A 27529-nucleotide genomic window follows, 5' to 3' on the forward strand; every position below is an offset into this window, starting at 1 on the left:
AACTACTTCAACAGTCCATTTTCATGAGAACTGTTTCCAGTGTTGACCTCTCATTTGTCCTACCAGGGTTCATTGTTATAAAAACACCGCACGACGCGACAAGGCTGATGTTGTGTTCCTCGAATTGGAACCTGGTTTGGAGTGCTGAGAGGGCGGACAGGATGGAGAGTATCTGCTGGGCCACCACAGACAACACCTCAATGTTGATTCGGTTGAACTCATCGAAGCAGCCCCACGCTCCTGTCTAGTTTGGTGGATGGCAGGAAATTGATTATTGGGCACCGTGATGGCGAGCTGTAACCACAACATCCCACCCATCTAGTGCCTTCCTACCTGTGCCAGGCCAGAGAACATGCGCCCCATTGACTTGTAGTCCAGTCCTTCAGAGCAGTTGATAACAATGACATACATCCCTAAAGATTTACCCAAGTCTTTCGTGGTCTCAGTCTTCCCAGTGCCAGCGGGCCCTTTGGGAGAGCCACCTCGATGCAAATGGAGCGCCGTGGTCAAGGTCATGTAACACCTGCAGAATGTTGATGAATTAAAATCAATGTATGTATTTAAAGATTATTTTTAGTTAATTAGTGATGGTCACCTGTCTGTAAGTGGAGTGATGACAAGCCTTCCGGAGTTCCCCAAGTACTCATAGCCATACTTGAAGTGTGTGTTGGTCTGTCGAATGATGCAGTTGTTTAAATCCTTTGGTGACAAACAAATGAGTAAGGTCAGTGGACACTTTATTCCAGTTCTCTTCTGGCTGGCACTAATCGGTAAACAAATGTTTTGTAACCTTCTCCCAGTAAAGCCTGAGCTGGCACAGCCACTCAAAGGCATTTGCGTCGTTGCATCCTGCCTTAGCCAGTTTTGCGATGACATCTCTAGCATGAACTTCAACTGTAACCAGAGCAACAATCTTCAGACGCAGGACTTTGGACAGGTTGCTACGGATCATCTCCGAATATCGTCTAAGCAAGGACACCTGGAAGAGAAAAAGAGAAAACTTAAGCAGTTTTTTTGTGGGTTGTTAATGTTCAACCCATGAAATGGCTATGGAGGAGGGATGGGTATCTATCACATTTGAACTAATCTGATACAAATTCCTGAAAGCTGGGAATCTGTACTCACCAATGTTTGGTACTTTTGTCAGAGTGCATGTTGTAATAAAGGTTAATTTGTTTTATGATTAAATATATATTCTTAAATGTCAAACACCAAGCTGATAATGATAACTATGCTGTCCACTAGTCACAGCTCGTTTTCTTACACTACTTAGTATAAAATTATGCATTCATTTCAGTTTGTTCTCGATGTGTTGCCGCAGCCAGGAAGTAGTTTGTGGGCATTAAGTTAAATGTGTTAGTCATGTCTTTTGTTGAGCCCTACTAATTGTTTTCCTATAGGTATTGGGCGGCATGGCGTAGTGCGGCCTCTTACCATCCAAATCGCTGTCGTTATGTCCTTGGGGGGGACACTTCACCCTTGCCCCCAGTGCCGTTCACACTGGTGAATGAATGATGAATGATGGGTGGTGGTCGGAGGGGCCGTAGGCGCAAACTGGCAGCCACGCTTCCGTCAGTCTACCCCAGGGCAGCTGTGGCTACGAAAATAGCTTACCACCACAAGGTGTGAATGAATGATGGGTTCTCACTTCTCTGTGAAGCGCTTTGAGTGTCTAGAAATGCGCTATATGAATCTAATCCATTATTATTATTGTACGGGCAGCACGGAGGGAGAGGGGTTAGTGCGTCTGCCTCACAATACGAAGGTCCCGAGTAGTCGTGAGTTCAATCCCGGCCTCGGGATCTTTCTGTGTGGAGTTTGCATGTTCTCCCCGTGAGTGCGTGGGTTCCCTCCGGGTACCCCGGCTTCCTCCCACCTCCAAAGACATGCACCTGGGGATAGGTTGATTGGCAACACTAAAATTAGCCCTCGTGTGTGAATGTGAGTGTGAATGTTGTCTGTCTATCTGTGTTGTCCCTGCGATTAGGTGGCGACTTGTCCAGGGTGTACCCCGCCCTCCGCCCGATTGTAGCTGAGATAGGCTCCAGCGCCCCCTGCGACCCCGAAGGGAATAAGCGGTAGAAAATGGATGGATGGTATTGTACTTACTACACACCTGCTGTTTGATTGCAACTTGCATCTTAGTTGTATTTCACATCGCCAAATTTGGAGGTGCTGAAATGGCCATGTAAAATCGCCAATGCTAATCAGAAACATGTATATGGCATATCCAATGTGAATTAGCATCCAGCGCTTTCTATCAGGCATGCTTGCTTTGTTGGTATGGATTGGAAGATGACTTAAAGGCAGTCTACTATAAATACGCCTTTTTGCCAGCAAACTGCTTGAGCTGGTGCCGAGTCTGCAATAAGATGTGACATCACAGGCAACCGGGGCATCGAAAATTGGTACCATTAGATTTTATGTGTATTGGTACTCATTAGTACCAACAGAATTTGGTCGGTATCTAAAAAAGACCCAATTTCGGTACATATTTGTACTATTAAGTGTGAAGTAATCGTAAAGTTGTAGGAAGCATCACAAAAAGCACACCTGTTTTTTCATCATGGTTTTAAGACCGGACTTGTCATCTAGCTCCTTGCAGGTAATTAAAGCCTGGTTGACATCAGTTGTCCACTGGATCTGGCTGGCTGTGATCAGCATCTAAAAATACAAGAAAAATCAGTGTAGTAAAATAATTATATAATCATTGTCCTCAGTGGAAAGTTAGTCACCTGTCCTGGCCAGTCTTTGGACCACTTGTCCCTCTGGCTTTTCATCTTCTTGAGTGCTACCAGGCAGTCATGCAGGGAATTCTTTAGCGTGCTACGCATGGCCTTTTCAATATCGCACAGCCAAATCTAAACACAACACAAACCATTAATCTCTCATATTGTAACTGCTAACGTTGTCCATCCTGCTCTTCATAATGACTGTACCTCCACAGGCTTGTCCAGTGGTACCGCCTTAATTAATTCAATCATCTCCCCATCAGAAGAGAACATGGCAGTGGCGTCCAACCTTTTGGCCAACTACAGAAGATACCAGACAACCATGGCTGAATTCAGCTTGTACAAGGTGTAGTTAGTGTCACATAAACAAGTGACTTGCCTTTTCAGTGCGCAGACTTTTGATGTTGTCGAAACACTTCTTTAGATGCGGCTGCATTGCCTCCGGGTTCTGCGACTGGCCCAGGATCTCCAAAACATCGTCGTTAGACAAGAAGTAGAATCTAGGGAATACCTGTCTCTTGGACTCGAGGTACATGTCTAAGGCCTTCTGGATCTCCTCAAGCTTAATATTCATCTTGGATAATGTGTCCTGCAAGCCTGACAAAGTAAATTAATTATCAGCAAAAGAAAAGTGCTGCACTAATTTGTAGTGTAAAAACTTGGACAGAGATACCTGGATGGTGTGTTCCCTGCAAAGCGTTGTTGTTTTCATTGAGTCGAGTCATGATGGTCTTCCAACTTGAACTAATGTCTTCAAACTCTTTGCACTCTTTTGGTAGCTGCTCCCTGATGTCCTTTCCTTGGAAAATATTCTAGAGGTGTGGACAACAAAGAAAAAGGATGGGAAAAAAACTTAAACAGAAAAAGAAAATCAACAATGACGCAGGAAAATAAAAGATCTAAAACCATCTTGTGGTGAGTGTATGCCTAATTTTTGTATGTGATGTTATACCTCAAGATATATCCACTGGCGCTGCACCGTGAGAACCATCTCAATAATTTCCATCACCTGGGACAGCTGACGTTCCCATGTGTCCACCTCCTTGTCAAAAGCTTTAACAAAACGAGAAGCCTTCATAGTGGACAAAGTTACTTGGTTGTCCTCTAAGGCCTGAAAAATATCATCTGTGCCTCTGTAAAGTCAAAACAATGCAATGACACATGGTTCTTCATATTTGATTAATGAGGCCGATCGTACTAGATCTCACTTCAGACGAAAATGGCCTTTATCTTTGTAAGGTGAAATATCCAAAGTCATATCCGCCCACGTCTTGATTATCTCCTCCAAACCCTTGCGAATAAAAACAAGTCATAATACAGAAATCAGTGTGCGAAAACTTGCTCAACATATATTGATCCTCGCTGTTAACAAGTCTGGACCTGTTCTATGGAGAGTTCCTTGCTGGCGGCCCCAGAGATCTCACCGATAGAATCAGCATACTTGTCAAAACCCAGAGAAATTATCGTTTCCAGGGTGAAGTCAACACTGGTGTGATCAAAGGAGCTTTGTACTTTAGCACATATCTGATTCCAGTGCCTGGAAGAGTCATGGCATAAGGAGTAGCATTATCTTTATATTCATATTCAAATCACCCACAACACTTGTCCGTACTGTACCTGTCCCTCATGGCCGGATTCCTCATGTCAGCAATAAGGGGGATGATTCTCCTGAATTGGTCAACTTTCTTCTTGGAGAAATCCACAATGCTCCACTGCTTATCCTGCAAACCCAGAGGTTTAGTAAAGCCACATCAAACTCATATCCGCAGCTATTTAATGAACTCTGACTTTGAGTAGCCTCTGCAGTTTGTGGAGGGTTTTGTAGATGTCTTGTGCTTTGCTCTCCATATTTTCAGTCCGAAGTGTTATAAACTGCCCTCCCTTCCAGCTGTCCCAGTGGGAGTTCCACTCATGCGAGATCTCCCACACTTCCTGCAAGTAGTCCATATCCTGCACCACAGAGTCCAAATTAACAGTGTGCTCTATTAAAAATTGAGTAGGTTATGTCTGTTGATGTCAGACCTTCTCCAAGGCTTGGATCGTTTTGGAAGGTTCCTGCTCTATTTTGAAGAAGCTCAGGCCATCCAGGATGGCATTTTCTTCTTCTTTTAGAGCTTTGAGTTGGTGATGGTGCTCTGCTGTTAGCTTCAGGGCCGTCTTAGTGCTGATTGCAGGATCAAATGGACCTGGTAATACAAAGAAGCATACAGTGTTGGTTTCTACATATACGTTGTGTCGGAGGCAGATATTTACATATATCCGAATTTAAGTTGTACTTCTTCCATTTCTTTGTCATATTTGAAAACAGCTCGTGTTTTCCATTTCTTCTCTTGATGCTCTGTCAGCAAGTATACTGTGTGTGTTAACCTTGAGTTCTTTGGAATGTGTTTTGACTAGCATTTGTTTTGTCTACAGAGATGGGACGAGAGAGAGGGTGGTGGGATCGGGAGGACAGACCATTTTGGGAGGCGCAATAGAATGTTCTAGGGTTAGACTGGTCTCAATCAATGTATATTGGCAAAGCTTTGAGAATATACAACAAAATACCTATTCTGTCTCTGGTGGTTTTTCAACTCAGCTTTAAGTGTCGGAAAGAACTTGGGAGCGAATTGTGACTTGAATTCCCTGGGAGGAACAACTGGTCCAAAACGCAACAGTTGCAATGTACAATTGAGCAAAATTATGTGCTAGTGAAGAAGGGGGGAGTGTGATGAATGTACTGTTGTCAACAATGAAATTAGCAGGTAGAGTTTAAAAGGAGAACGCTTCATGAAAGGTTTAAGAGAGAGTTTACAACACTCGAAAAGTCGTGAACTTAAACGTTTGGTAAATAAAGAAAAGTAACTGGAAGTTTTATGGTAAAGTGAAACGCAGAGAAAGAGCTTTTGTGCAGCTTTTTCCTTGTGTGTGTGTATGTTGCTTGTTGCGTGGGAGAGTGTGTGTGTGTGTGTGTGTGTGTGTGTGTGTGTGTGTGTGTGTGTGTGTGTGTGTGTGTGTGTGTGTGTGTGTGTGTGTGTACGTGTGCTTGTGTGTGTCTACTGAGAGCATAAGCGTGCTTGTGTGTGTGTGTTGCTATTGGTGACGGTTAAGTCCGCGGGGAGAGACGGAGGGGGGGAACAAGGTGAAATAGATAAGGACATGGCTCGAGCACAGGGTGAGAAACCTAACAGTTTAAAAGAAGGCTTACAGAACTTATGTGCTCGAGAATTTAAGAGTTTGACGGAAGTGAAAAGAAAGTTAGAGAAGAATTAGATAAGGACGGGCTGTCGCGTATGCGCGAGACTATTCAAACGACCCGCCCAGACTTTGACTAAGCCAACGCCCCCTACTCAAGTGCCAAGAGAGGGAGGTACTCACACGCCCTCTCTAAGACATCGGCTCAAATTCTTAACCCCTTCCTTTGCACGTCTGACCATTTTCCTCCGGCAGATGGCAACCTCGCGCGTGCATACCAGACATTGTTGACACATAAAGCTGCTATTAGGGGCCACTTTCAAAATAAGCATTTTTCCGTCACAGACATGCAAGCCATTGTTGAGCTTGCTTTCCCACCTGTACCTCAGGGAGGGAACCTTTGGCTAAACACTTTAAACAAAGCTAACCCTGATATACACGGTGCCAAAAACAACACATGGCAGGGACATCTTATTCATCACATGCAAAATTGGACAGAGCAGGATGGTGGTAGAGTAACAAGGAAACAACTACTTAAATTACAGATCGCTGAAGATGAAAAGTTAAAAGAACCAAAAGGTCAAAGATCAGCTAGGGTATATTCAGCAGTGGGTGACCTTGCTTTTGAGTCCCAGCAGGTGGAGGAAAGAATCCTCAACAGACGTGCGACCAGACGGTTGGACTCGGGTGGTGGACATGGTGCTTTAAGGCCAAGACAGGGTGAAAACTGTTTCATCTGTGACCAGCCGGGTCACTGGCAACGTGAATGTCCTAACTCCTCTGAACGAGACAGGCTCCCAATTGCAGCCAAAACATCATACAGGCATGGCAAAGGACGCCCAAGGCAGAAGCCCCAGCAGGAAATACAGACAGGCCCCCTGCTGGACATAAGTGTCAACGGACAATGTTATCAGTTTGTGATTGACACTGGTTCCACCCACTCATTTCTGAATGCAGAGGTACCAAAGAAACTGTGTGCATCCTTTTTGAAGGTCGAAGGCTTCGCTGAGGTCACAAGAATGTTACTGGTCACCAAACCTCTTCCGGTTCAGATTGCTGGACTCTCGCTGAAGCACCCCTTCGTGGTTGACCTGCACACACCTTGCCTAATTGGTAATGACCTCCTTTACAGACTGTACCCTGACATTCAATATCGCACAGAAGGAACCTTCCTGGTGTTACCTGACGGCTCAACCACCAAAATGCGACACCCCTACCAAAGCTCCTCCATGAGCTCATACCACAGCCTGAAACACCAGAAATGGCTGACATCTCCAACTGCTCTATCAGTGAAAACCCTGGCTGACTGAGATGCTTCCGTGTGTACCGCCACCCGAATCGCCTCATGTTCATGCCAGGAGGCCTTTGACTCCTTTATATTTATATATGTTGGAACTCAAGGTGTGGCTGCTCATGTTGACATATCTTTGCTACAACTAGCATAGTATAAGATGGACACAATTGCTGTCCCACATTGTTCCCTTGCTCTTTGCCCCGCCTACAAAACCAAAGACTTAGGTCCAATGATAAAACACGGCGTAGCTGCCACTCATTGCACCGACACCCCAAAACCACATTTTCCTCTTGTTTAAGTTTTCTGTTAAGCACATAGCTATGGGCTGCACTTTGGACACCCCGGCTGTAGGCTACGAGGAGCTAGCAGCTACACAACAGCTGAGCTAAAACGACACATTACATTTAAGCATATCAAAAAATTGTAGTTGCTTATTACATACACACAGTCACCATGACAGAAGTCTGACAGAAAGTATTCAGTAACAAACGTGTCCGCATCATTCGACTCTCTACAATATGAGCTTGACTTAATTTGTTATTGTGGCCACCAGGCGTGCTGAAATTTCAAATTACTATTGCGAAAGCATCCGCCATAAGGTTAGTATTTTTCTAGTATTTGTGTCGATATAAATATAGGCATATTTTGAAGCTTTCACCATATTGGATAAGGTACATAAAATTTAGGATTTAGTTGAGTTTGAGTTATTTCTGATTTCGCTAAGGGGTCCCCTACCCTAATACCACCCTCCAGTGGTCCACAGAGACTGAAATGACTTTCATTGACCTCAAACATGACATGTCTTCCGCCCCTGCTCTTGCTGTACTTGACTATTAGCTGACCTTATTCTTAGATGTTTCTGAAAGTGATAGTATTACTGACACAGTCTCTTTTTCAGAAACAGAAGGGGGAGGAGGTGAGGGTGGATTCAGACTTTTGGATTCAGACTTTTGGATTCAGACTCCGTACAACAAAATAGCTTTAACAATATTCCTGTGGGGAAGACGTTATAACTAAATTGTTGTAAGTTTGTAAATTTAACTTGAAAATAACGATTTTGCACATCAATAGTAGTTTAGTAGATCAATTTGGAATATGGAGGAGGTGAGGGTGAACCGTGTATAGTTTTGACTTCATTGATATGATCAATCCGGTGAAAGGGAAAAGATACTTGCTGACTTGTGTTGACAATCACAGTGGTTGGCCGGAAGCAACCCCAACCTCAAAAGAGGATGCAGAATCAGTAATTAAATGGCTTGTGAATGACCTAATTCCCTGACATGGTTTCCCCAAAAAGATTAGGTCAGACAAAACACCCATTTTAAAATTACTCACTTAGCCTTGGTCGAAAATGCTCTTGGACTAGAACACAGGTTCGGTTTGGGGGTACCATCTACAGTCCCAAGGTAAGGTTGAAAGGATGAACCAGAACATCAAAAACGAATTGGCTAAAATCTGTGCACAGACCAAATTGAATTGGATTGACATGTTGCAATTAGCGTTAATGATCATTCGAATGTCCGTGAATAAAACTGTTTTACCGCCCTTTGAGTTTTTCACCCTATGAACTGCATACAGGTCAGCCCCTTCCCAGGATCAACACCCCCTGGAAGAAGGAATCAGCGTAAAACCAAAATGGTATTTTACACAAAATGCAGAATTTGTGTGCCAGTTCTTCTGTACAGATTCGAGGATGACAGCCCGCCACTCCAGATTCCCTTCCGTCCACTGAGAGGGTCAAGATCAAGGTCATCAAACGCAAGTGTACGGAGCCCAGGTGGAATGGTCCCTTCAAGGTCGTGGTACGGACGTCCCACGCCCTTCGACTAGCTGGTACAGGGGACACCTGGTACCACCTCTACCTCCGCACTCCCGCGGAGGAGCCTGCCACGGAAGGGGCCCAAAAGACGACGCTGAGAGACGCCTCTCTCCGTTGAGCTGCCGTCTACCGTCGTGTAGATCTTCCAGATTTTCTACCTACATTACTCTGATCAACTTCAATATTGTATACCATTGATTGTGAGACCAGTCCATATGCTAGATGTTTCTTAGTTTTTCTTGCTTGCTTTCAGCATACTATTTGTGTCGTTACATTAAGTGAAAAGTTTGATGTTTATCCCCGTCTCGTTACCTGAATTACTCTGATTTTGATTTCTGAAAGGCAGGATGTTATACCCAGTAGGATTCCCTGACGGACTGGTGTTTGGGCTTGCTCTACTGACCTTGTGTCTCAATTCTTCCTTCCCGACGACAGTGACTGACAAGTGTCTTAGAACGTACAGCGGACTTGAAATAGACTGGGTCAAGGGGGACAGCAGGACTTACTTTTCTGACCTGTGTAGAGTGACTAAGTGTGAAAAAAAAAAAAAAAAAAAAAAAAAAAATATAGTTCTTACCGCGCTAGTAACCTCTATTTTTGTTACGACTCAAACCTGAACTATTGGTGTCGGATGCGGACAACATACTCTGGTAAGTGGTGCCCCTTATGGAAGCAGGTAACCCACTACACAGGGCCCTTAGACTACCATGACCCTTAATATGCCAACATACCTCCACAATTCAAAGTTATTCTGAGAGGGATGACCTTTCAGAGGAACTTTGATCGGTCCCAGAACCCCCTTTCCCCTACAATTGCCAGAACAGGTGTTATACCTAGTCCCTTTTATGTTGTTTTGGGGGTTGACCAGAAAGGTACAGACCCTAAAGGAATGATTAAAATTAATGTCCTTGAGAGGGCGTTAACTACCTCTGCCCCCTTGAAGACCTGGTAGCTTTGACCTTAGGAGCAGGTGCAGGCAACCTGTGGCTTAGGTGGATGACTAGCATGGCTAAGAGCCAAGACCTGGGTGACTGTGTTGCTTGTTCCGCTGGACGTCCCTTTCCCCACACTTACCCCGCCCCTTTTAAGTTGACTGACACTAATGGCTCAAACGGTCTTATCTCCTTGTTTTCTGAACCCACACCGCCAGGTTGTGATTTGTTGGTTAGTGTGTACCCTCCTGTTGACAATTTCACCCGACTTCTTCCCTTTGTGGCCTAAAAGCTGAAATACACGTGTTTTCAATTTACAGGATCCCCTTCATCCCCCTACAAATTGGGTGACATTACCCCTCCTGGTGCACCACCCTGATAGATGGCTCAAGGATAGGGCACGAGCTGACTTATTCTGGTATTGTGGGGAGCACAGATTGTACATTAGAATCCCGACGTCCGCCGTTGGGCTTTGTGCTATGGTTAGACTGGTGACCCCAGTCACCCTAGACGGTTCCAAATTAACACCCCTTGGAACTCCTGTTTCAGCGGCCTCTCTAACTTCCCGCAGAGGACGCCATGTTTTATCTCGGAGGAGTGTAACGGGCTCCTTTGATTTGATGAGAAACCCTGAGGGTGTTTACTTTGATGCAATTGGACAACCAAGGGGGGTCCCACCACAACATAAATTGTGGTGTGAATCCTGTGCAGGTTTCGAGAACCTTCCTATAATTGGTGCTATTTTCCCTGTGACTGCTACTAAAAATGTAGAACGCATTAACTATGTTTTTTATAATCTGTTGAGACTGACCAACCTGACTCGTGATGCTGTTGAGGGGCTTGCTGAACAACCTGGGTTTGCTATGTCACTGAAGGGGGTCAGGCAAAGTGGTGACTTTCGAGAAATGCTAGTTTCCTTCCCTGTATGAGTGACGACATTGACATAGATTCCATCCGTTTATCTCCCATGTAACTATGCTTTTAATTTTTTACTAGCTTGCTCAAAGAGGGGCGTATTTTAGAAGTGTTGTACTAGTGATAAAGATCTTTTTAGAAGATCTGAAGGGGGAATTGTCGGAGGCAGATATTTACATATATCCGAATTTAAGTTGTACTTCTTCCATTTCTTTGTCATATTTGAAAACAGCTCGTGTTTTCCATTTCTTCTCTTGATGCTCTGTCAGCAAGTATACTGTGTGTGTTAACCTTGAGTTCTTTGGAATGTGTTTTGACTAGCATTTGTTTTGTCTACAGAGATGGGACGAGAGAGAGGGTGGTGGGATCGGGAAGACAGACCATTTTGGGAGGCGCAATTGAATGTTCTAGGGTTGGACTGGTCTCAATCAATGTATATTGGCAAAGCTTTGAGAATATACAACAAAATACCTATTCTGTCTCTGGTGGTTTTTCAACTCAGCTTTAAGTGTCGGAAAGAACTTGGGAGCGAATTGTGACTTGAATTCCCTGGGAGGAACAACTGGTCCAAAACGCAACAGTTGCAATGTACAATTGAGCAAAATTATGTGCTAGTGAAGTTTTAACATGTTCCAAATAAAATAAATTCATTGATTGATTGATACATTTCTTGATCATGCATGAACAGGATAAGTGTGTGTGACCTGAGGTGGTGAACTCTTGCATCGTAGTCAGGATCTTCTCTGTGAGGTCCTCGGAGGAGGATATTAAGCCGCTCTTGAAATTCTGCTTTTGCCCGTTTAGCATGATATCGCTGTCGATTAAAACCTGCTGGAACCAGTCCCACTTGGCGTGTAGTGTACCCCGCAAATCCTGAAGCTGCAAGCACACAACAGTTGCAGAAAATACACCACAAAATAAAAATATATTTACACTATGCAAGTGTACCAAATAAAGTGTATGGGTGTATATTAAATAACATGCATGTTTAATTAACTCAATGAACAACTGTTGCATCACTCAAACACTTACATTTTGTTCGACAGGGAAACCATATTTGTCCAGAACAGCAAACTGTTCATTGATCAGAACAATGTCAGACTCAGTCTTGACTAAACTGCCTTGAAGAGACTCCAGAAGATGCAGGCTCTCACTCAGCTCCACAAGTGTCTTATTGGGTTGACTCAACCTGAAACACACACCCACACAAACGCGCGCACACAAAACCTCCTTACATTTATTTTCCTTTAACCTTTGTTATCAAACACTGATTGTGTTACTTAATGGGACGACCCACCTTTTGGCATTGTTATTCATGGAAGCGTGCAGTTCCTTGAGGTGGTTGCCTGCGATGCGCACAAGGAGCTGCATGAACTTAGATTGCCAGCGACTGCAGTGCTGCACCAACGAAGTCTTAAGTGGCGAACAGTCCAGCACAATGAATTGGAAGTTGGTCACTGTCTCTTCCTGCTGGATACTTGTTTCTATCTCTGTGTACCTGAGTAAAAAGAGATTCATTACAATATTTTTCTGTGTCTGGATGAATAAAAGTGTGACTAGGGGCAGTACCTGTGTATATCTGCATCAAAAGAAGCAACCGGTTGATTGAGTTTTTGGTAACGGTTTATGTAAGAGTCCTTGTTGGTCTCCCAGATATCTCTGTATTTGTCCCAGGTGGTCAAATACTCCTTCAAACGGCTGGCGGTGGCTGACATGCCTGCACCAACTGCAGCATGTATGTCTTTTATCTCCTCATCATTTCCTAAACCATCAAGAGATCAGGGGAGTTGGCAACACTTAGGTAGAGTAAGGGGAAAGTATTGAATTTGCCACAAACCAATATTGACGTGAATAGGATTCTCTGGGGAATGTTCGCAGGAGAGGAGCTCAGGCAGTCGCTTGAATTTGGAGATTGTGTTGATGATCTGAGGCAGAATGTCCAATATTTGTGCAAGGTCTCGGAGAGATGGGGAGAACTCAACCTGTCCCATTTTCCAAGGTAAAAAAAAATTAGTGCCAATATGGATCAGCTTTATTGAAATTTGCTAGAATAGTTGCTGGTACCCTAAGAATGGCCTTGGGATCCGGCTGGCGCAGTGACACAAGCACTCTGAACAAAGGAGTGGGTGATGATTTGCGGTCTCCGTTAATGGCCTGTGCTAATTTCTGCATGGAGCGCTTCACATTGCTGCGTAGGGCTTCCTCTAGCATATGGTCCACCTTCTCAGTGTAAGTGACCCAGTGTTCCTCCACCTTTTTGTTGGTTGGTTGAAATGTATTTCAAACATGAATACAGTTTAAAAATCATACATCACATATTTTTCATTTCTCTTTACAGCAGCCCAAAAAGGAGTAGGAAGAAGCAAAGCTTATTTAATACTAACCCCTTTCATAGCAATTATTAACACATATGTTTACTTCTTTTTACAATTTGTAGCACACTTTACATCAATTCATTCTAATTACAGTCGTCTTAATTAAAAAGTTAAGTCAGTTATGATTCACTTAATGAGATGAATAAAATATAGTATTTTCAAAAAGTTCAAGATCATTCATCCATCCATCTTCTTCGCTTATCCGAGGTCGGGTCGCGGGGGTAGCAGGGAAGCCCAGACTTCCCTCACCCCAGCCACTTTGTCCAGCCCCTGCCGAGGGATCCAGAGGCGTTCCCAGGCCAGCCGGGAGACATAGTCTTCCCAACGTGTTCTGGGTCTCCCCCGTGGCCTCCTGTCAGTCGGACATGCCCTAAACACCTCCCCTGGGAGGCATCCAAGGGGCATCTTGACTAGATGCCCTAACAACCTCATCTGGCTCCTCTCGATGTGGAGGAGCAGCGGCTTTACTTTGAGCTCCCCCTGGATGACAGAGCTTCTCACCCAATCTCTAAGGGAGAGTCACCCCACCCGGCGTAGGAAGCTCATTTCGGCCGCTTGTACCCGTGATCTTGTCCTTTCGGTTATAACCCAAAGCTCATGACCATAGGTGAGGATGGGAACGTAGATCGACCGGTAAATTGAGAGCTTTGCCTTACGGCTCAGCTCCTTCTTCACCACAACGGATCGATACAGCGTCCGCTTTACTGAAGACGCCGTACCGATCCGCCTGTCGATCTCACAATCCACTCTTCCCTCACTCGTGAACAAGACACCGAGGTACTTGAACTCCTCCACTTGGGGCAAGATCTCCTCCCCAACCCGGAGATGGAACTCCACCCTTTTCCGGGCGAGAACCATGGACTCGGACTTGGAGGTGCTGCTTCCCATCCCAGTCGCTTCACACTCGGCTGCGAACTGATCCAGTGAGAGCTGAAGATTGTGGCTAGATGAAGCCATCAGAACCACATCATCTGCAAAAAGCAGAGACCTAATCCTGGAGCCACCAAACCAGATACCCTCAACGCCCTGACTGCGCCTAGAAATTCTGTCCATAAAAGTTATGAACAGAATCGGTGACAAAGGGCAGCCTTGGCGGGGTCCAACCCTCACTGGAAATGGGTCCGACTTACTGCCGGCAATGCGGACCAAGCACTGACACTAATTATACAGGGAGCGGACCGCCACAATCAGACAGTCCATTACCCCCATACTCTCTGAGCACTCCCCACAGGACTTCCCGGGGTACACGGTCGAATGCCTTCTCCAAGTCCCCAAAGCACATGTAGACTGGTTGGGCAAACTCCCATGCACCCTCAAGGACCCTGCCGAGAGTATAGAGCTGGTCCAAAGTTCCACGACCAGGACGAAAACCACACTGTTCCTCCTGAATCCGAGGTTCGACTATCCGGCATAGCCTCCTCTCCAGTACACCTGAATAGACCTTACCGGGAAGGCGGAGGAGTGTGATCCCACGATAGTTGGAACACACCCTCCGGTTCCCCTTCTTAAAGAGAGGAACCACCACCCCGATCTGCCAATCCAGAGGTACCGCCCCCAATGTCCACGCGATGTTGCAGAGTCTTGTCAACCAAGACAGCCCCACAGCATCCAGAGCCTTAAGGAACTCCAGGCGGATCTCATCCACCCCCGTGCCTTGCCACCAAGGAGCTTTTTAACTACCTCGGCAACCCCAGCCTCAGAAATAGGAGAGCCCACCACAGATTCCCCAGGCACTGCTTCCTCATAGGAAGACGTGTTGGTAGAATGGAGGAGGTTTTCGAAGTATCCCCTCCACCGATCCACAACATCTGCAGTTGAGGTCAGCAGAACACTGTCCCCACCATACACAGTGTTGACATTGCACTGCTTCCCCTTCCTGAGGCGGCGGATGGTGGTCCAGAATCGCTTCGAAGCCATCTGGAAGTCGTTTTCCATGGCTTCCCCAAACTCCTCCCATGTCCCAGTTGTTGCCTCCGCGACCGCTGTAGCCGCACACCGCTTGGCCTGTCGGTACCTGTCTGCTTCCTCCGGAGTCCTATGAGCCAAAAGAACCCGATAGGACTCTTTCTTCAGTTTGACGGCATCCCTCACCGCTGGTGCGGGTTCTAGGATTACTGCCACGACAGGCACCAACCACCTTGCGGCCACAGATCCAATCGGCCGCCTCAACAATAGAGGTACGGAACATTGTCCACTCGGACTCAATGTCCAGCGCCTCCCTCGTGACATGTTCAAAGTTCTTCCAAATGTGGGAATTTAAACTCTCTCGGACAGGAGACTCTGCTAGGCGTTCTCAGCAGACCCTCACAATGCGTTTGGGCCTGCCAGGTCTGTCCGGCATCCTCCCCCACCATCGCAGCCAACTCACCACCAGATGGTGATCGGTAGAAAGTTCCGCCCCTCTCTTCATTGTAACTGCGGCCGAGGGTGTCCTGGTGCCAAGTGCACATATGGACACCCTTATGTTGAACATGGTATTTGTTATGGATAATCTGTGACGAGCACAAAAGTCCAATAACAAAACACTACTCGGGTTCAAATCCGGGCGGCCATTCTTCCCAATCACACCTCTCCAGGTTTCACTGTCGTTGCCAACATGAGCGTTGAAGTTCCCCAGTAGAACGAGGGAATCACCCGTGGGAGAACTCTCCAGTACTCCCTCGAGTGAATCCAAAAAGGGTGGGTACTCTGAGCTGCCACTTGGCGCTTAAACGCAAACAACAGTCAGGACCCTTCCCCCCCACCCGAAAGCGGAGGGAACCTACCCTCTCGTCCACTGAACTCCAACATGCAGGCTTTGAGCCGAGGGGCAACAAGAATTGCCACCTCAGCCCGTCGCCTCTCAATGCTGGCAACGCCAGAGTGGAAGAGAGTCCAGCCCCTCTCGAGAGAACTGGTTCCAGAGCCCTTGCTGTGCGTCGAAGTGAGTCCGACTATATCTAGCCGGAACTTCTCCACCTCGCGCACTAGCTCAGGCTCCTTCCCCCCCAGCGAGGTGACGTTCCACGTCCCAAGAGCTAGCTTATGTAGCCGAGGATCGGACCGCCAAGTGCCCTGCCTTCGGCTGCCGCCCAGCTCACATTGCACTCGACCTCTATGGCCCCTGCTAAGTTCAAGACCTTTCTTAGAATTATTATTTTTTGTACTTTGTAAACACTTGCACTGGTTTGTATATTCTCTTTACCCAACAATGTTATTCTTTGACCTTTTTTGTATCATGGTTAGTGAGTGAAGAGTACTTTGTAGTTATTTCCCCAGATTTCTACAAATAACTTAAATATGGTAACAAACTTAAGCAGCATTTCTACACATCACAGTGCTTGGTGATGGCTGATATTACCCTTATTTTTCATGACAACCTCCCCCTCGAATACAAAATATACTATATGGATACATCGATCAATGCTTAAGTACCTCAGGACCATCTTTAGAGAAGGTGTTGTGGATGTAAGTCATTATGTCAACAATGTGTTGGAGAGCAGAACGCAGTTCTTCCTGCTGACGCTGTCTGTGAGTCCGCTGATCAGTCTCAAACTCCCAGTTCCTGACAAGGATACGAATGATTTTGTTGGTGTTTTGGTACACATGCAATACATTTTGTTGTGTGATGATCTCACACCTGTACAAAGTCTTCCCATCAAGCCTCACTAGCAGTGTTTCACTGATCTGACGACAGAGTTTAGCTATGGCCAGATTAGACGCTTTGAAGCCATCAACTATCACCTGGACCTATAGTGGACACATTGAGGCGACTGCTATCAAACATCTCAGCAAGGATTTTAAAAACCTTTTCTGGAACATTACTTGTTCCACCTTGAATCAAAATTAAACATACAATAATGACAAATACTTTTTAAAATTAATTATAACCTTGGAAACCTGCATGAGGCAGTCCTTGACAAACGTGTTGGAAGATATTTTAAACATCCAGAAGAGTTTGGTAAAACCCGGCTGAATCTTCTTGTCCAGCATATGAATTTTCTTGGAAAACAGACCCAGCTCAATAGGAGTAAGCATTCCAATGATCCTGACACACACAAGACAGCCATTGAGTATTTGTAGTGTCTGCTTTGTCAACCATTTAGACCAGATTTGTGTCTACTGACCTGTTATAGTCCCGGGCGAGGTGCAGTGCTCTCTCCCTAAGGCATCGGAGATCTTCCCGATCCTGGTAAATCTCAGATACAAATCCTGGGATCTCAAAACTTTGCTGACTCCAGGACTTGATCTCCGCAAACAGATTCAACAAGTTGCTGAGGGGGGAAAACACAAACAAGAATGGGACTCATCAGAGCACAGTGGAAAACAGCATTAAATAGTATTTAGAATGCTCACTTGTCAAAGTTGACCTCAATCCTGCTGTCCTTGCTATGCAGCAGGAGTGGCCGCTCCAACTTCTTGACATACTGCAGCTCCAAGCCTTGGCGCCACTCAGCAAACCTCTGCGTCACCATGTCGTCCAGAGTGCGAATGCTTTGATTGTAGTTAACCAAAACCTGCCTGCAGCTGTGTGACTCAGGCATGATGGGGATCTTCTTCAGCATCTGATGTGGAAGAGCAGAGAGAATTCATCAATATAGAATGGTTAAAGTAATTTGTTGTGTACAGCAGACAGACTCACTTCCATTTGGCTTTCTAAATGGAATTTGAGGGCCCTTGCTCTGTGGGCCTGGCCTGCCAAATGTGGCATATAGTCAGGGATGGACAGTGTCTCTGGAGAAATATGTTTGGTGAGCCTATTGTTCTCCTTCTTGAAGATGGTGTATATTTCTTCCACCATCTCATCTATTTTGCTCCCAATAGACTATGACAAGGCAGAATTAGGTTAGCAGTTGAGTGAAGCATTTACTGATCACATATCACTAAAAACATCTCCAGAAAGATCAAGACCACTGAAGATGGTTGTAATAGTGCAAAAAAAAACCACCTTCCGGGCAGTGATGGGCTTGAAAATGTCCACCAGCCGAAGTCCTTCCTCCAATGAGTTGACAGTCTTGAACACAGAGGTGATCAGGTTCTGCAGCATTATATCAAGATCTTTGAGAAATGCACGGAACCTATAACATTTATTTCATGTTATTATTGTAATAATTAAAATTAATTAAAATACAGTACATCAGGAAAATATACACAGCGCTTCACTTTTTCCACATTTTGTTATGTTATATATTTTTGTCCTCAAAATAATACACACATTAAAACAATGTGAAAAAAAACGTTTTAAGATTTTGCAAACTTGGAAAAAAAAAACAACAACTAAGAAATCACATGTACATAAGTATTCACAGCCTTTGCCATGAAACTCAAAAGAGAGCTCAGGTGCATCCTGTTTCAACTGATCATCCTTGAGATAATTGGAGTCCATCTGTGGTAAATTCAGTTGATTGGGCATGATCTGGAAAGGCACACACTTCTCTATATATACCGTATTTTTCGGATTATAAATCGCTCCGGAGTATAAATCGCACCGGCCGAAAATGCATAATAAAGAAGGAAAAAAACATATATAAGTCGCACTAGAGTATAAGTCGCATTTTTGGGGGAAATTTATTTGATAAAATCCAACACCAAGAATAGACATTTGAAACGCAATTTTCAAGCACCCATTTGTGAATTCGTTCCTCGAGCTGTGGCCACCTAGCTTTTAGTCCGCGATGAGTTTTTTAGTTTTCTTCATTTCAGTAAGAGTAGCCTCCGCTTTCTCGCTTACTCAAAACTTTCTTTCTGCTGCTCGATTGCCGTTTTCTGCTACATATTTCACTACTTCCAGCTTGAAACCTGCAGTATATGATTTCCTTTTCGGTGCCATTTTTGTTCAGCTCTTCTCAGTTTTTATAAGTTACCGGCAATGTTGAAATTATCAATTTTCATAGGTACGGAAGTAGTAGCAGGTAGCATCTTTTTTTTCACAATGCACTTCTGCCATGACCCGCCCCCGCCAAATTTTTATTGGTTGACGTGTGTGTGTGACGATTGCTGATATACACCTAGTCTCTTACGTGAATGAGATAAATAATATTATTTGATATTTTACGGTAATGTATTAATAATTTCACACATAAGTCTCTCCAGAGTATAAATCGCAACCCCGGGCAAACTATGAAAAAAACTGCAATTTATAATCCGAAAAATACGGTAATATCCCACATTGATGTGCATGGCAAAGCACAAACCAAGCATGAAGTCGAAAGAACTGTCTGTAGACCTCTCAGACAGGATTGTCTCGAGACACAAATCTGGGGAAGGGTACAGAAAAATATCTGCAGCCTTGAGTAAAGCTGGGCGATATGTCAAAAAAATGGTGATGTATCATGTTGTAATTGTATGCATGTTCGAAATAAACTCAAACCATAAACATTTCTTGGCCGATTCAAAGAATTCCAACACCAACCAATTCAGCTCATTCAGGACATTTTACGTTTTAACCTAAAATCTTGATTTCGTTACTTGGTGCCAGCTTAAAAGTATGCTAGCTATTCCCCTGTTAACATACTAATGTTAGCATGCTAACGTTTTATGCTAGCATTTTAGCTAGTTTCGTACTTTATAATCTGAAAAACATGTATTTTGCTATGTGCTGCCATCTTAGAAGTATGTTAGCTTATTCCACTGCAATTGTTATCAGTAAATGTTAGCATGCTAGCATTTTTGTTTGTTAGTTTTAGTTAGTTACATTTTAACCTAATAATGACAGATTTTGCTACTTAACGCTCATTTTAGAAGTATGCTAGCCGTTCCCCTGTTGCAACTTTTTATGCCAGCATTTTTGTCACGACCAGGGCGCATTGGAATGCGTCCTCATCCTTGCGCGCTGCAAGCACCGCAGGACACGCTCCCACACGCACCGCGCAGACCGCGGCCACGCACCTCCACAGCTGGCGGCAATCATCTATCAGCACACCTGCCGTTAATGAAGTAGCTGCCTTCATAATCTTGGACAACCTGGCATGCCGCCGCCGGAATATAGTCTTCTGTTGGCGTTCAGTAAGCTATTCTTCTGATGCAACTCGCTTTATGCTCTCTATCTGTCCTCTCTGTGCTTTCCCTGCGTTGATTGTCGTGTCCTCCCTCACCCCGCAGTGCCCTGTGTGCATCCCCGAGTCAAGCTGTGCGTCTTGTGCTCCCGGATCTTCCCTGCCTTCCCCGCGCTTCCTAGTTTCTCGACTCCTCGCTCGCCCCGGACTACGACGACTCGCTCCTGCCTCTCGACCACGCTTCCGCCCCTGGACCACCCTTGTCTGACAGCCCCGCTCCTCTCAACACACACCTCCAACACTTACGGTAAAACGTTCCAGTTAAATACTACACATAGTCTTACACCGTACACACTCTTGGATTTTTGTCACACTCCATTTCCTTAGTTCGTATATTTAGTATTGTTTTATTATTATATATATTTGGACTATAAAAATAATAAATGATTTAACATTACCGCCCTCTAGTGTCTGTCGCCGTCACCTCCCCTTAGTCCAACCATAACAATTTTAGCTGCTGGGATATATACATTATGTTACTTTGGAACCTCTTGGGGTGTGCTAAGTCTTCTAGCTATACCAACAGTTAGCATTTTAAGATTGATAATACATTTCAGTTTAACCTTTAAACTATTTTAACTCTCTCTGAGCTGCCACCTTATTGTGGTAGAGGAGTTTCCGTGTCTCAATTACCCTAAGAGCTATGTTGTCTGGGAACTTCTACACCCTCTGGTAGGGTCTCCCAAGACAAACAGGTCCTAGGTAAGGGACCAGACAAAGAGCAGCTCGAAGACCTTTATGAAAAAGATAAGACATAGACCCAGATTTTCCTCACCCGGACGCGGGTCACCTGGCCCACTCTAGAGCCAGGCCCAGATGCGGGGATCGATGGTGGATACCTGATGGCCTGGCCTGTCCCCATGGGGCACCGCCCGAAGAGGCAACGTTGGTCCCCTCCTCCAATGGGCTGAAATGGAGCAGCTGGTACATAACTGCACCTGTTGCCTTCTGAGCGTGAAAACGAGCCAACCTGCCAAGGCGCCTCTCACATCAACTCCATGGCCTGCAGCACCATGGGAACACCAGCACATGCCCGATTCCTGCTGGTTGTGCATGACTTGCACTCCAAGTTAAGCTCCACCAAAACGCCCAACATTACTGACCGCCTAAACAGGCTTTTTGGTTGCTGGGGCTTACACAGGGCATTCACAATGTACAATGGTTCCCAATTCTCATCAGCCGAGTTTGTAGTGTTACTAGCAAGGCACTTTAACAAGTACATTAGAATGGCTGTGTATTATCCTGAGAACAATATGGGGTGGAAAGTCTGAATGAAACCCTGTTCGACCATTCTGGCATTCAAATACCACCACTATGGAGTTGTCAGTGCTGCTAATGATTGTAAGAGAACTGAGGCAACCACTGGACTCCTTGAGGGCTGGACCCGCCGCGGCGTAGATGTAGCCAGCTCCACAGTGGGCCGGAACTTTGTTTGAGGACTGGACCCACCGCGGCGTAGACGTAGCCAGCTCCACAGTGGGCCAGGGCTTGGATAGAAGGCTCACATGCCAGATGAAGGGCGGATCTGGTGTTTATGACAGAGTTCAGCTGTGCTATTTGTGGGTGGGGTCATCCTCACCCCCGAAATAACTTGACAACCTACTGGTTGGAGCCATACATGGCGAATCAGCAGTTTGGCTCCACAACTTACCAATTGGGAGATGAGACCCGGTGGTACTTTCCTGCACTGGGATACAACTGTAGTAGGCTGTGCTCCAGGTCCGGCAGTTTTCTAGTGGCCAGTTGGGCTGAGGGTGTGCCCCGCGGGTGGCAACATGCCATAGCATAGTAAATAACAATACATCACTTCCTGTTTCCTGTTTGGAGTTCGCGCGCGTCAATGTAAGGCTGTCGAGTTTAACGATCACCTTGTGCAAAACCAGCACATCTTTTCTGTACTTTTTTGGCTTCACTGTGTCACTGTGCCGTGACACTTTGCAGTTTGTGTCGATCGGTGCTGCGGGCTAGCACACCGAAGCCGGCTAGCATTAGCAGCCTGAGATACGGAGGTGGGATTTTTCTTCTGTTGCTGGATGCGTCGGCATATAGACCATCAGAATGCCTCCACCAAGGAAAAGCTCGACATCGGAGGAGTTACAGGAGATGAAGGTCACACTCCACTCCCTGTGCAGCAATGTGACTGCTGTCAGAACACAGCAGGAGCAGCTTCTTGGCCTACTGGAAGAGGTGAAACAACTACGCCTACAGAACGTGGGAAAAAGACCGGCGCATTGTGGACCTGGAGCGGCGAGTGGATGAGCTGGAGCAATACTCCCGCATGAATGATGTGGTCATCACCGGGATCAATATCAAGCCACGCTCCTACGCGCGTGCGGTGGCCGCGGACAGCGGGGAGCCCAGCGAGCAGGAGACACAGTCGGTGGAGCAGCAGGTGGCTTCCTATCTCCAGAGCAGGGGGATAGAGATGGACCTGGAGCACATCGAGGCTTGTCACCCACTGCCCATGAGGAACCAGAGACCACCAGTTGTCATCATGAGATTCACAAACAGGAAAAAGAAAATCGCACTATTGAAGCAAGGGCGCAAACTGAAAGGTACAGATGTTTTCATAAATGAACACTTGACAAAGAAAAATGCTGACATCGCAAGGATCGCACGACAACTTAAAAGGCAAAGCAAGATTCAACAAACCTGGGTAACGAACTGTAAGATCTTCATTAAACTAAATGGGACGCCGGAGGAAGCAAAAGTCTTGGTGGTAAGGAAAATAAAAGATCTTGATAAGTATTGACATTGATGCAGTACTTGGTATCAATGTAGCTTTGTGACTTTTACATCATTTCAATGCTACCCACACCAAGAACACAGACCACACCAAGTATTGCTATGGACATGTTACAGAAGATCCTACAATATCAACAAAAAGAACTGAACATGTGTGAGTATCAAGAGCACGCCACAACAGAGACTGATATGGAGATAGACCCTGATAATAATTTTTTCTCTGCGATTGTTAAAAACTGTAATTATTTTACCCGTGAACAAAATGAAAACAGTGTAAAATCAGAAGATAGTCTATCAATAATACATTTTAATAGTCGAAGCATGTACACTAACTTTGAGGCTATCAAGGATTACTTGAAAGAATTTCCTCATCCATTTACCACTATTGCAATTACTGAAACCTGGTTCAACAATGATAAAGGTATTGATTTTAGTCTGAATGACTATGAATTAAGATACATAAACACAATAAATAAAATAGGAGGAGGGGTCGCATTGTACATTCATAAATCTGTTACATATAAAGTTTTAACAAACATGACCATAGCAGTCGATGGATTATATGAATGTTTAACAGTGGAAATCCTAAATGACAAAAAGACAAATATCTTTATGAGTTGTGTATACCGGGCACCTGGTTCAAGCATAGAAACTTTTAATGAGTGGATGGGTAAACTATTTTCCTCTGTGAACCATAAAACCATATTTATCTATGGTGATTTTAACATTGATTTGTTAAACTCAACCAAGCAAAAACATGTTGATGACTTCATTGACACAATGTACAGCTAGTCTCTATATCCAACCATAACCAAACCAAGCAGAATAACAACACATAGTGCAACAATCATCGACAACAGGGTTCGATCGAACCCAAGTTAAGAACCACTGGAATAATCACTGAATGGAGAACTGGGGGTGAGATTAAATAAATGATCTTCTTTCCACTCCCTTTCAGGCAAACTGGACAATCATGCATTACATACTATACATTACCTTTTGCACTATATTAATTTATATTATTATGTGTTGTCAACATTGTACTTTTTTATGTCATTGCCTGAAATAAATAAATAAATGAATGAATGAATGAAAATAGCCAAGGGGCCCTCAGCGAGCAAATGGCCCCCCTGGTCTGGCATGGGGACTATGTTGTTGGATGTGGGGTTTTGGTTGTTTATTCCTTTGGGGGATTCAAGTGTGATGTTCATAACGTGTATGTATGGGTTCTGGTAATGTCTTACTGTCCTTATAAGGTTTGGCTGTCAAGTGGGACAGTTGCCGTAATATGTGGCAGTTGAATAAAGGGTGTTAACAAAACAACAAGTGTTGTTGTGCTGCACATATATAACAATTGTGGACACACCTGTTGAACTCAATGTGCCATGTAGTGTTCTCCACCTCCAGGATGCGTTGGTCAACAGAGCGCAGGGTTTCGAGGCCGTGCTGGAACTTGGCCTCGATCTTAACAAGGGAAAGAGTGAGCTCGGGGCCCTGATAGCCACTGAAGCACGGCAGCGGTCTCTGGGTGCCGTCATCCCAGCGGGCAAACTGCTGTTGTGTGTCACACACCTAGAATGAAAACCAAACATAATCTCTGGCACTGTGCACAACATACAATTGGTACTATCCTGTTTCAGATGGGTCAAATGTGTGCACCTCAATCAAGTCTTTAAACCTCTGAATGCAGGCATCAACTGGGACGAAAATGTTTGTTTGGTCCAGGAGCCAGCCTTTTTTAGATTGTCTGAAAGAAAAAAAAGGTGAGTGTATGCAACAATTCCATCTGAACGCAAAGCATCTGTCATACATTGCCAAATAATATGGATTTATTTCTCTTACTCGTGGTGCACCTCGACAGCGCGTGCGTAGATGCTCTTCCAGGTCTCGCAGCACTGGATGCAGTCAATTAGGTCTTGCTTGCTGGAGGTTACAAAGCCCTCAAAGATCCTTTCCAGAGAGATACTCTTGATGCACAGGCGGATGATCTCGTAGCTTGTCTGCAAGCCAGCAGCAAATTAGAAGTTTTAATATACATTATTTCTGTTATTTTATGAAGCTGAAACTGGTCTCTTCTTAAAGTTTCTTTCCTTTAATGTACTTGTGAACTTCTACAGAGCACCAAAAGAGAGCATTATGTGTCTCAATGCCCAGATTTTACACGGGTACAGTAAGAACAGCACAGAGGTCCTGTGATGCCTTGTACCAGACCAGTATGCTATGCCTATATGCTGGATGAGTCCAAAGGAGGGCTAGAAGAACAGCGGCAGATTCTTCCTACCCAATAAATTTGTAGCAATTGAGCAGCCGTGACATAATGTACACTTAACATGTATGTTCTTGCTTTTTACATCAATGACGTTGAAGTCGCGGCTGTATTTCAGTTCTAAAAACACCAGTTTTAACTTGATGTCCATGAATGCACCTTCGCATGAGTGTGGAAATTGGAACTGAGCACTGCTGTTGACGTGAAGAAGAGTGTCAGTCTCTGTATCCTACTGTCCAACGCTACAACAATAATGTGCTACATTTCACTGTTGATAGCAGCACTGGTGTTGTAACATTTTAGATGAATATACATTTTTTATTTAATTAGTCAGATTACCCGTTGAAAACAGTAACGGCATGAGTAACCACATTTTTTGAGACCTAATTATGTGGATGTTGGCCTACTGCTTATTAGCTTCTTGTTGTTGCTCAGTTAGTAAATGTAGGGTTCAGTTTTCCATTGGACCATTTTTGTGTAGAGATGGTGTGCCAGGATGCATTGTGCATGTGGAGATATTCTACCTGTGCATGGTTGCATAGGTTTTATTCACATAGTCTGGCTTCTTCTCATAGCCCATCCCAATGTATAACTCTACCTTAATAAAGAGGCCTGTGATCCGCTCATTGGTGTTGTAATGGGTGGAGTTGATCCAGATGATACGAATGAGACTGACAATGTGCTTCAGCTTGGGAGCAAGTTCACTTATTTTAACTTGAGCCAGTTCTTTACAGGGGTCCACCAATAAGGACAGGAATCGCACATTGGACTGCGCCTCCATGGATGAATCCTGTGTGGGCAACACAACAAAGGACCAATGATAATGAGTACAACTGTTAACAGGCGGTTATGTTTTACATTTCCATTATTTTACTGTATGTAAGAGGGTTGGGGACAGACCAAGGAAGTACCAAGGTCATTTTTTTACATTTTCCATCATTTTCTCGTTAAATAAAAGCTGCCTTCACCTGCATTTCCTCTGTGAGTTTGCAGAAGCGCTTGACATAAAGCGAGTTGGCCAGCTCCAGCATTTGCTGAATGTGCTTGATGCCGGTCTTCTGCAGCTGTTGACTCATGTCCATCAGCTTGCCTGAGTGGCGCTCCCAGTACATTATCTCCTGCAGCGGACCACTGTTGTCGCTCACGGTGGTTTCTTGAACGTTCAACAGCTCCTTGATCTGGTCTGTCCAATGGATCAAGACAGCTAAAAATGTGGAGAGTAATTGTAGATACAGCTGTGCTCCAATGAACGTGTATTCAATGTTTAGACAGACTTACATTCCATCCTCTGCACCAGATGACTGTCCTTGCTGCCCTCTTCAGCGCTGTCAACCAGGCCTTCCATTGGAATGTACAACACGGTCTTACCCTCCTTCTCACAAACAGTCTCTGTTCAAACATGACATGGAAAACATTACACACTCCTAATTATGCAGTAATAACAAATCAAGCTCAGGGCACCCTCCACCTGTGAGGATGGCCAGGTAATTGTGCATGCCGTTGATGTAGTTGTCTTTGATACCCTTCTCCCAGTCACTGCTGATGTCGATGTCGTCTGTATGTAAGCTGGTCAGGAAGTGAAGCAGGCTCTCAGTGGGGTCGCCCTGCACATTCCCATATTCCACCTCTAAGTAGAAGCTCTCCGCAGTGATAATAGCTCCTGGCTCACGCATAAAATAGAACAGCTCCTCCACCACCTGACATGGAAGTTCATTACTTGGAGGGCGAAGTCAACCATGTTGTCTGGTACATGTTAAGATAAAAGCACAGGAATATGGGTGCTCTACCAAGTGGGGAAGTTGGTAAGTTTAAGCAATTCTTTGACTCAGACCTTTTATCCTGGTAATAGTTACCAATCAAAGCGGAGGAAATACACAGTACCTGTGATGGAAGGGAATAGTCCACCTTTAGTGTCATGTCTGTGTCCAAGTAGACCACCAAAGTGGAGATCGATGTGTCCTCAATGAAGTGATCTAGAACCTTCTCATGGTCTTCCAGCCACATCTCTTGGGTGATATCGGAAATGTCGACACAACGGATGAACTTCTGTGAGTGTGAAAGGCAGCAGGAAAATATATATGTGAGGGTTTTGTTTGGAAGCAGATATGAATAATAGCAACATTTTACCCGACGAATGATCTTGAGGGATTCTTGGTAGTCAATAATGATGTCTTCTTCAGTCTTTTCTTCTGCCTTATTGTCTGTATGGTCCTCAGATGTTTCATTTTTGTTTTCATCATCGT

The 27529-nt window shown here is 44.8% G+C and overlaps 1 protein-coding gene across 3 annotated transcripts in view; it reads right to left on the reverse strand.

The window, feature by feature from the left end:
* Nucleotides 1-27473, reverse strand: part of dnah2 (dynein, axonemal, heavy chain 2) — a 58717-nt gene extending 31244 nt beyond the window's left edge. The window contains exons 1-37 of one of the 3 annotated variants that reach the window (XM_072913245.1): nucleotides 27414-27473; nucleotides 27168-27332; nucleotides 26755-26983; nucleotides 26565-26675; nucleotides 26255-26490; nucleotides 25885-26076; nucleotides 24863-25020; nucleotides 24680-24767; nucleotides 24387-24592; nucleotides 18169-18298; nucleotides 17863-18045; nucleotides 17577-17785; nucleotides 17348-17494; nucleotides 17112-17268; nucleotides 16861-16970; nucleotides 16656-16785; nucleotides 12931-13119; nucleotides 12704-12848; nucleotides 12436-12628; nucleotides 12164-12364; nucleotides 11899-12055; nucleotides 11571-11745; nucleotides 4755-4918; nucleotides 4521-4682; nucleotides 4350-4453; nucleotides 4113-4269; nucleotides 3941-4023; nucleotides 3685-3865; nucleotides 3406-3544; nucleotides 3112-3329; nucleotides 2940-3032; nucleotides 2736-2861; nucleotides 2554-2664; nucleotides 791-979; nucleotides 596-699; nucleotides 334-523; nucleotides 64-244 (exon numbers count right to left, since the gene is read on the reverse strand). In XM_072913245.1, coding sequence (XP_072769346.1) covers nucleotides 64-244; nucleotides 334-523; nucleotides 596-699; nucleotides 791-979; nucleotides 2554-2664; nucleotides 2736-2861; nucleotides 2940-3032; nucleotides 3112-3329; nucleotides 3406-3544; nucleotides 3685-3865; nucleotides 3941-4023; nucleotides 4113-4269; nucleotides 4350-4453; nucleotides 4521-4682; nucleotides 4755-4918; nucleotides 11571-11745; nucleotides 11899-12055; nucleotides 12164-12364; nucleotides 12436-12628; nucleotides 12704-12848; nucleotides 12931-13119; nucleotides 16656-16785; nucleotides 16861-16970; nucleotides 17112-17268; nucleotides 17348-17494; nucleotides 17577-17785; nucleotides 17863-18045; nucleotides 18169-18298; nucleotides 24387-24592; nucleotides 24680-24767; nucleotides 24863-25020; nucleotides 25885-26076; nucleotides 26255-26490; nucleotides 26565-26675; nucleotides 26755-26983; nucleotides 27168-27290 — 5671 coding nt within the window. In that variant the 5' untranslated portion in view covers nucleotides 27291-27332; nucleotides 27414-27473. Of the gene's footprint in view, nucleotides 1-63; nucleotides 245-333; nucleotides 524-595; nucleotides 700-790; nucleotides 980-2553; nucleotides 2665-2735; nucleotides 2862-2939; nucleotides 3033-3111; nucleotides 3330-3405; nucleotides 3545-3684; nucleotides 3866-3940; nucleotides 4024-4112; nucleotides 4270-4349; nucleotides 4454-4520; nucleotides 4683-4754; nucleotides 4919-11570; nucleotides 11746-11898; nucleotides 12056-12163; nucleotides 12365-12435; nucleotides 12629-12703; nucleotides 12849-12930; nucleotides 13120-16655; nucleotides 16971-17111; nucleotides 17269-17347; nucleotides 17495-17576; nucleotides 17786-17862; nucleotides 18046-18168; nucleotides 18299-24386; nucleotides 24593-24679; nucleotides 24768-24862; nucleotides 25021-25884; nucleotides 26077-26254; nucleotides 26491-26564; nucleotides 26676-26754; nucleotides 27030-27167; nucleotides 27333-27413 lie in introns of those variants that run through there. The other 2 variants (XM_072913244.1, XM_072913246.1) reach the window with 2 other exon arrangements.
* Between the last annotated feature and the right edge of the window lie 56 nt (nucleotides 27474-27529).

Source organism: Nerophis lumbriciformis, linkage group LG05, assembly GCF_033978685.3.
Source record: "Nerophis lumbriciformis linkage group LG05, RoL_Nlum_v2.1, whole genome shotgun sequence".
NCBI lineage: Eukaryota > Metazoa > Chordata > Actinopteri > Syngnathiformes > Syngnathidae > Nerophis > Nerophis lumbriciformis.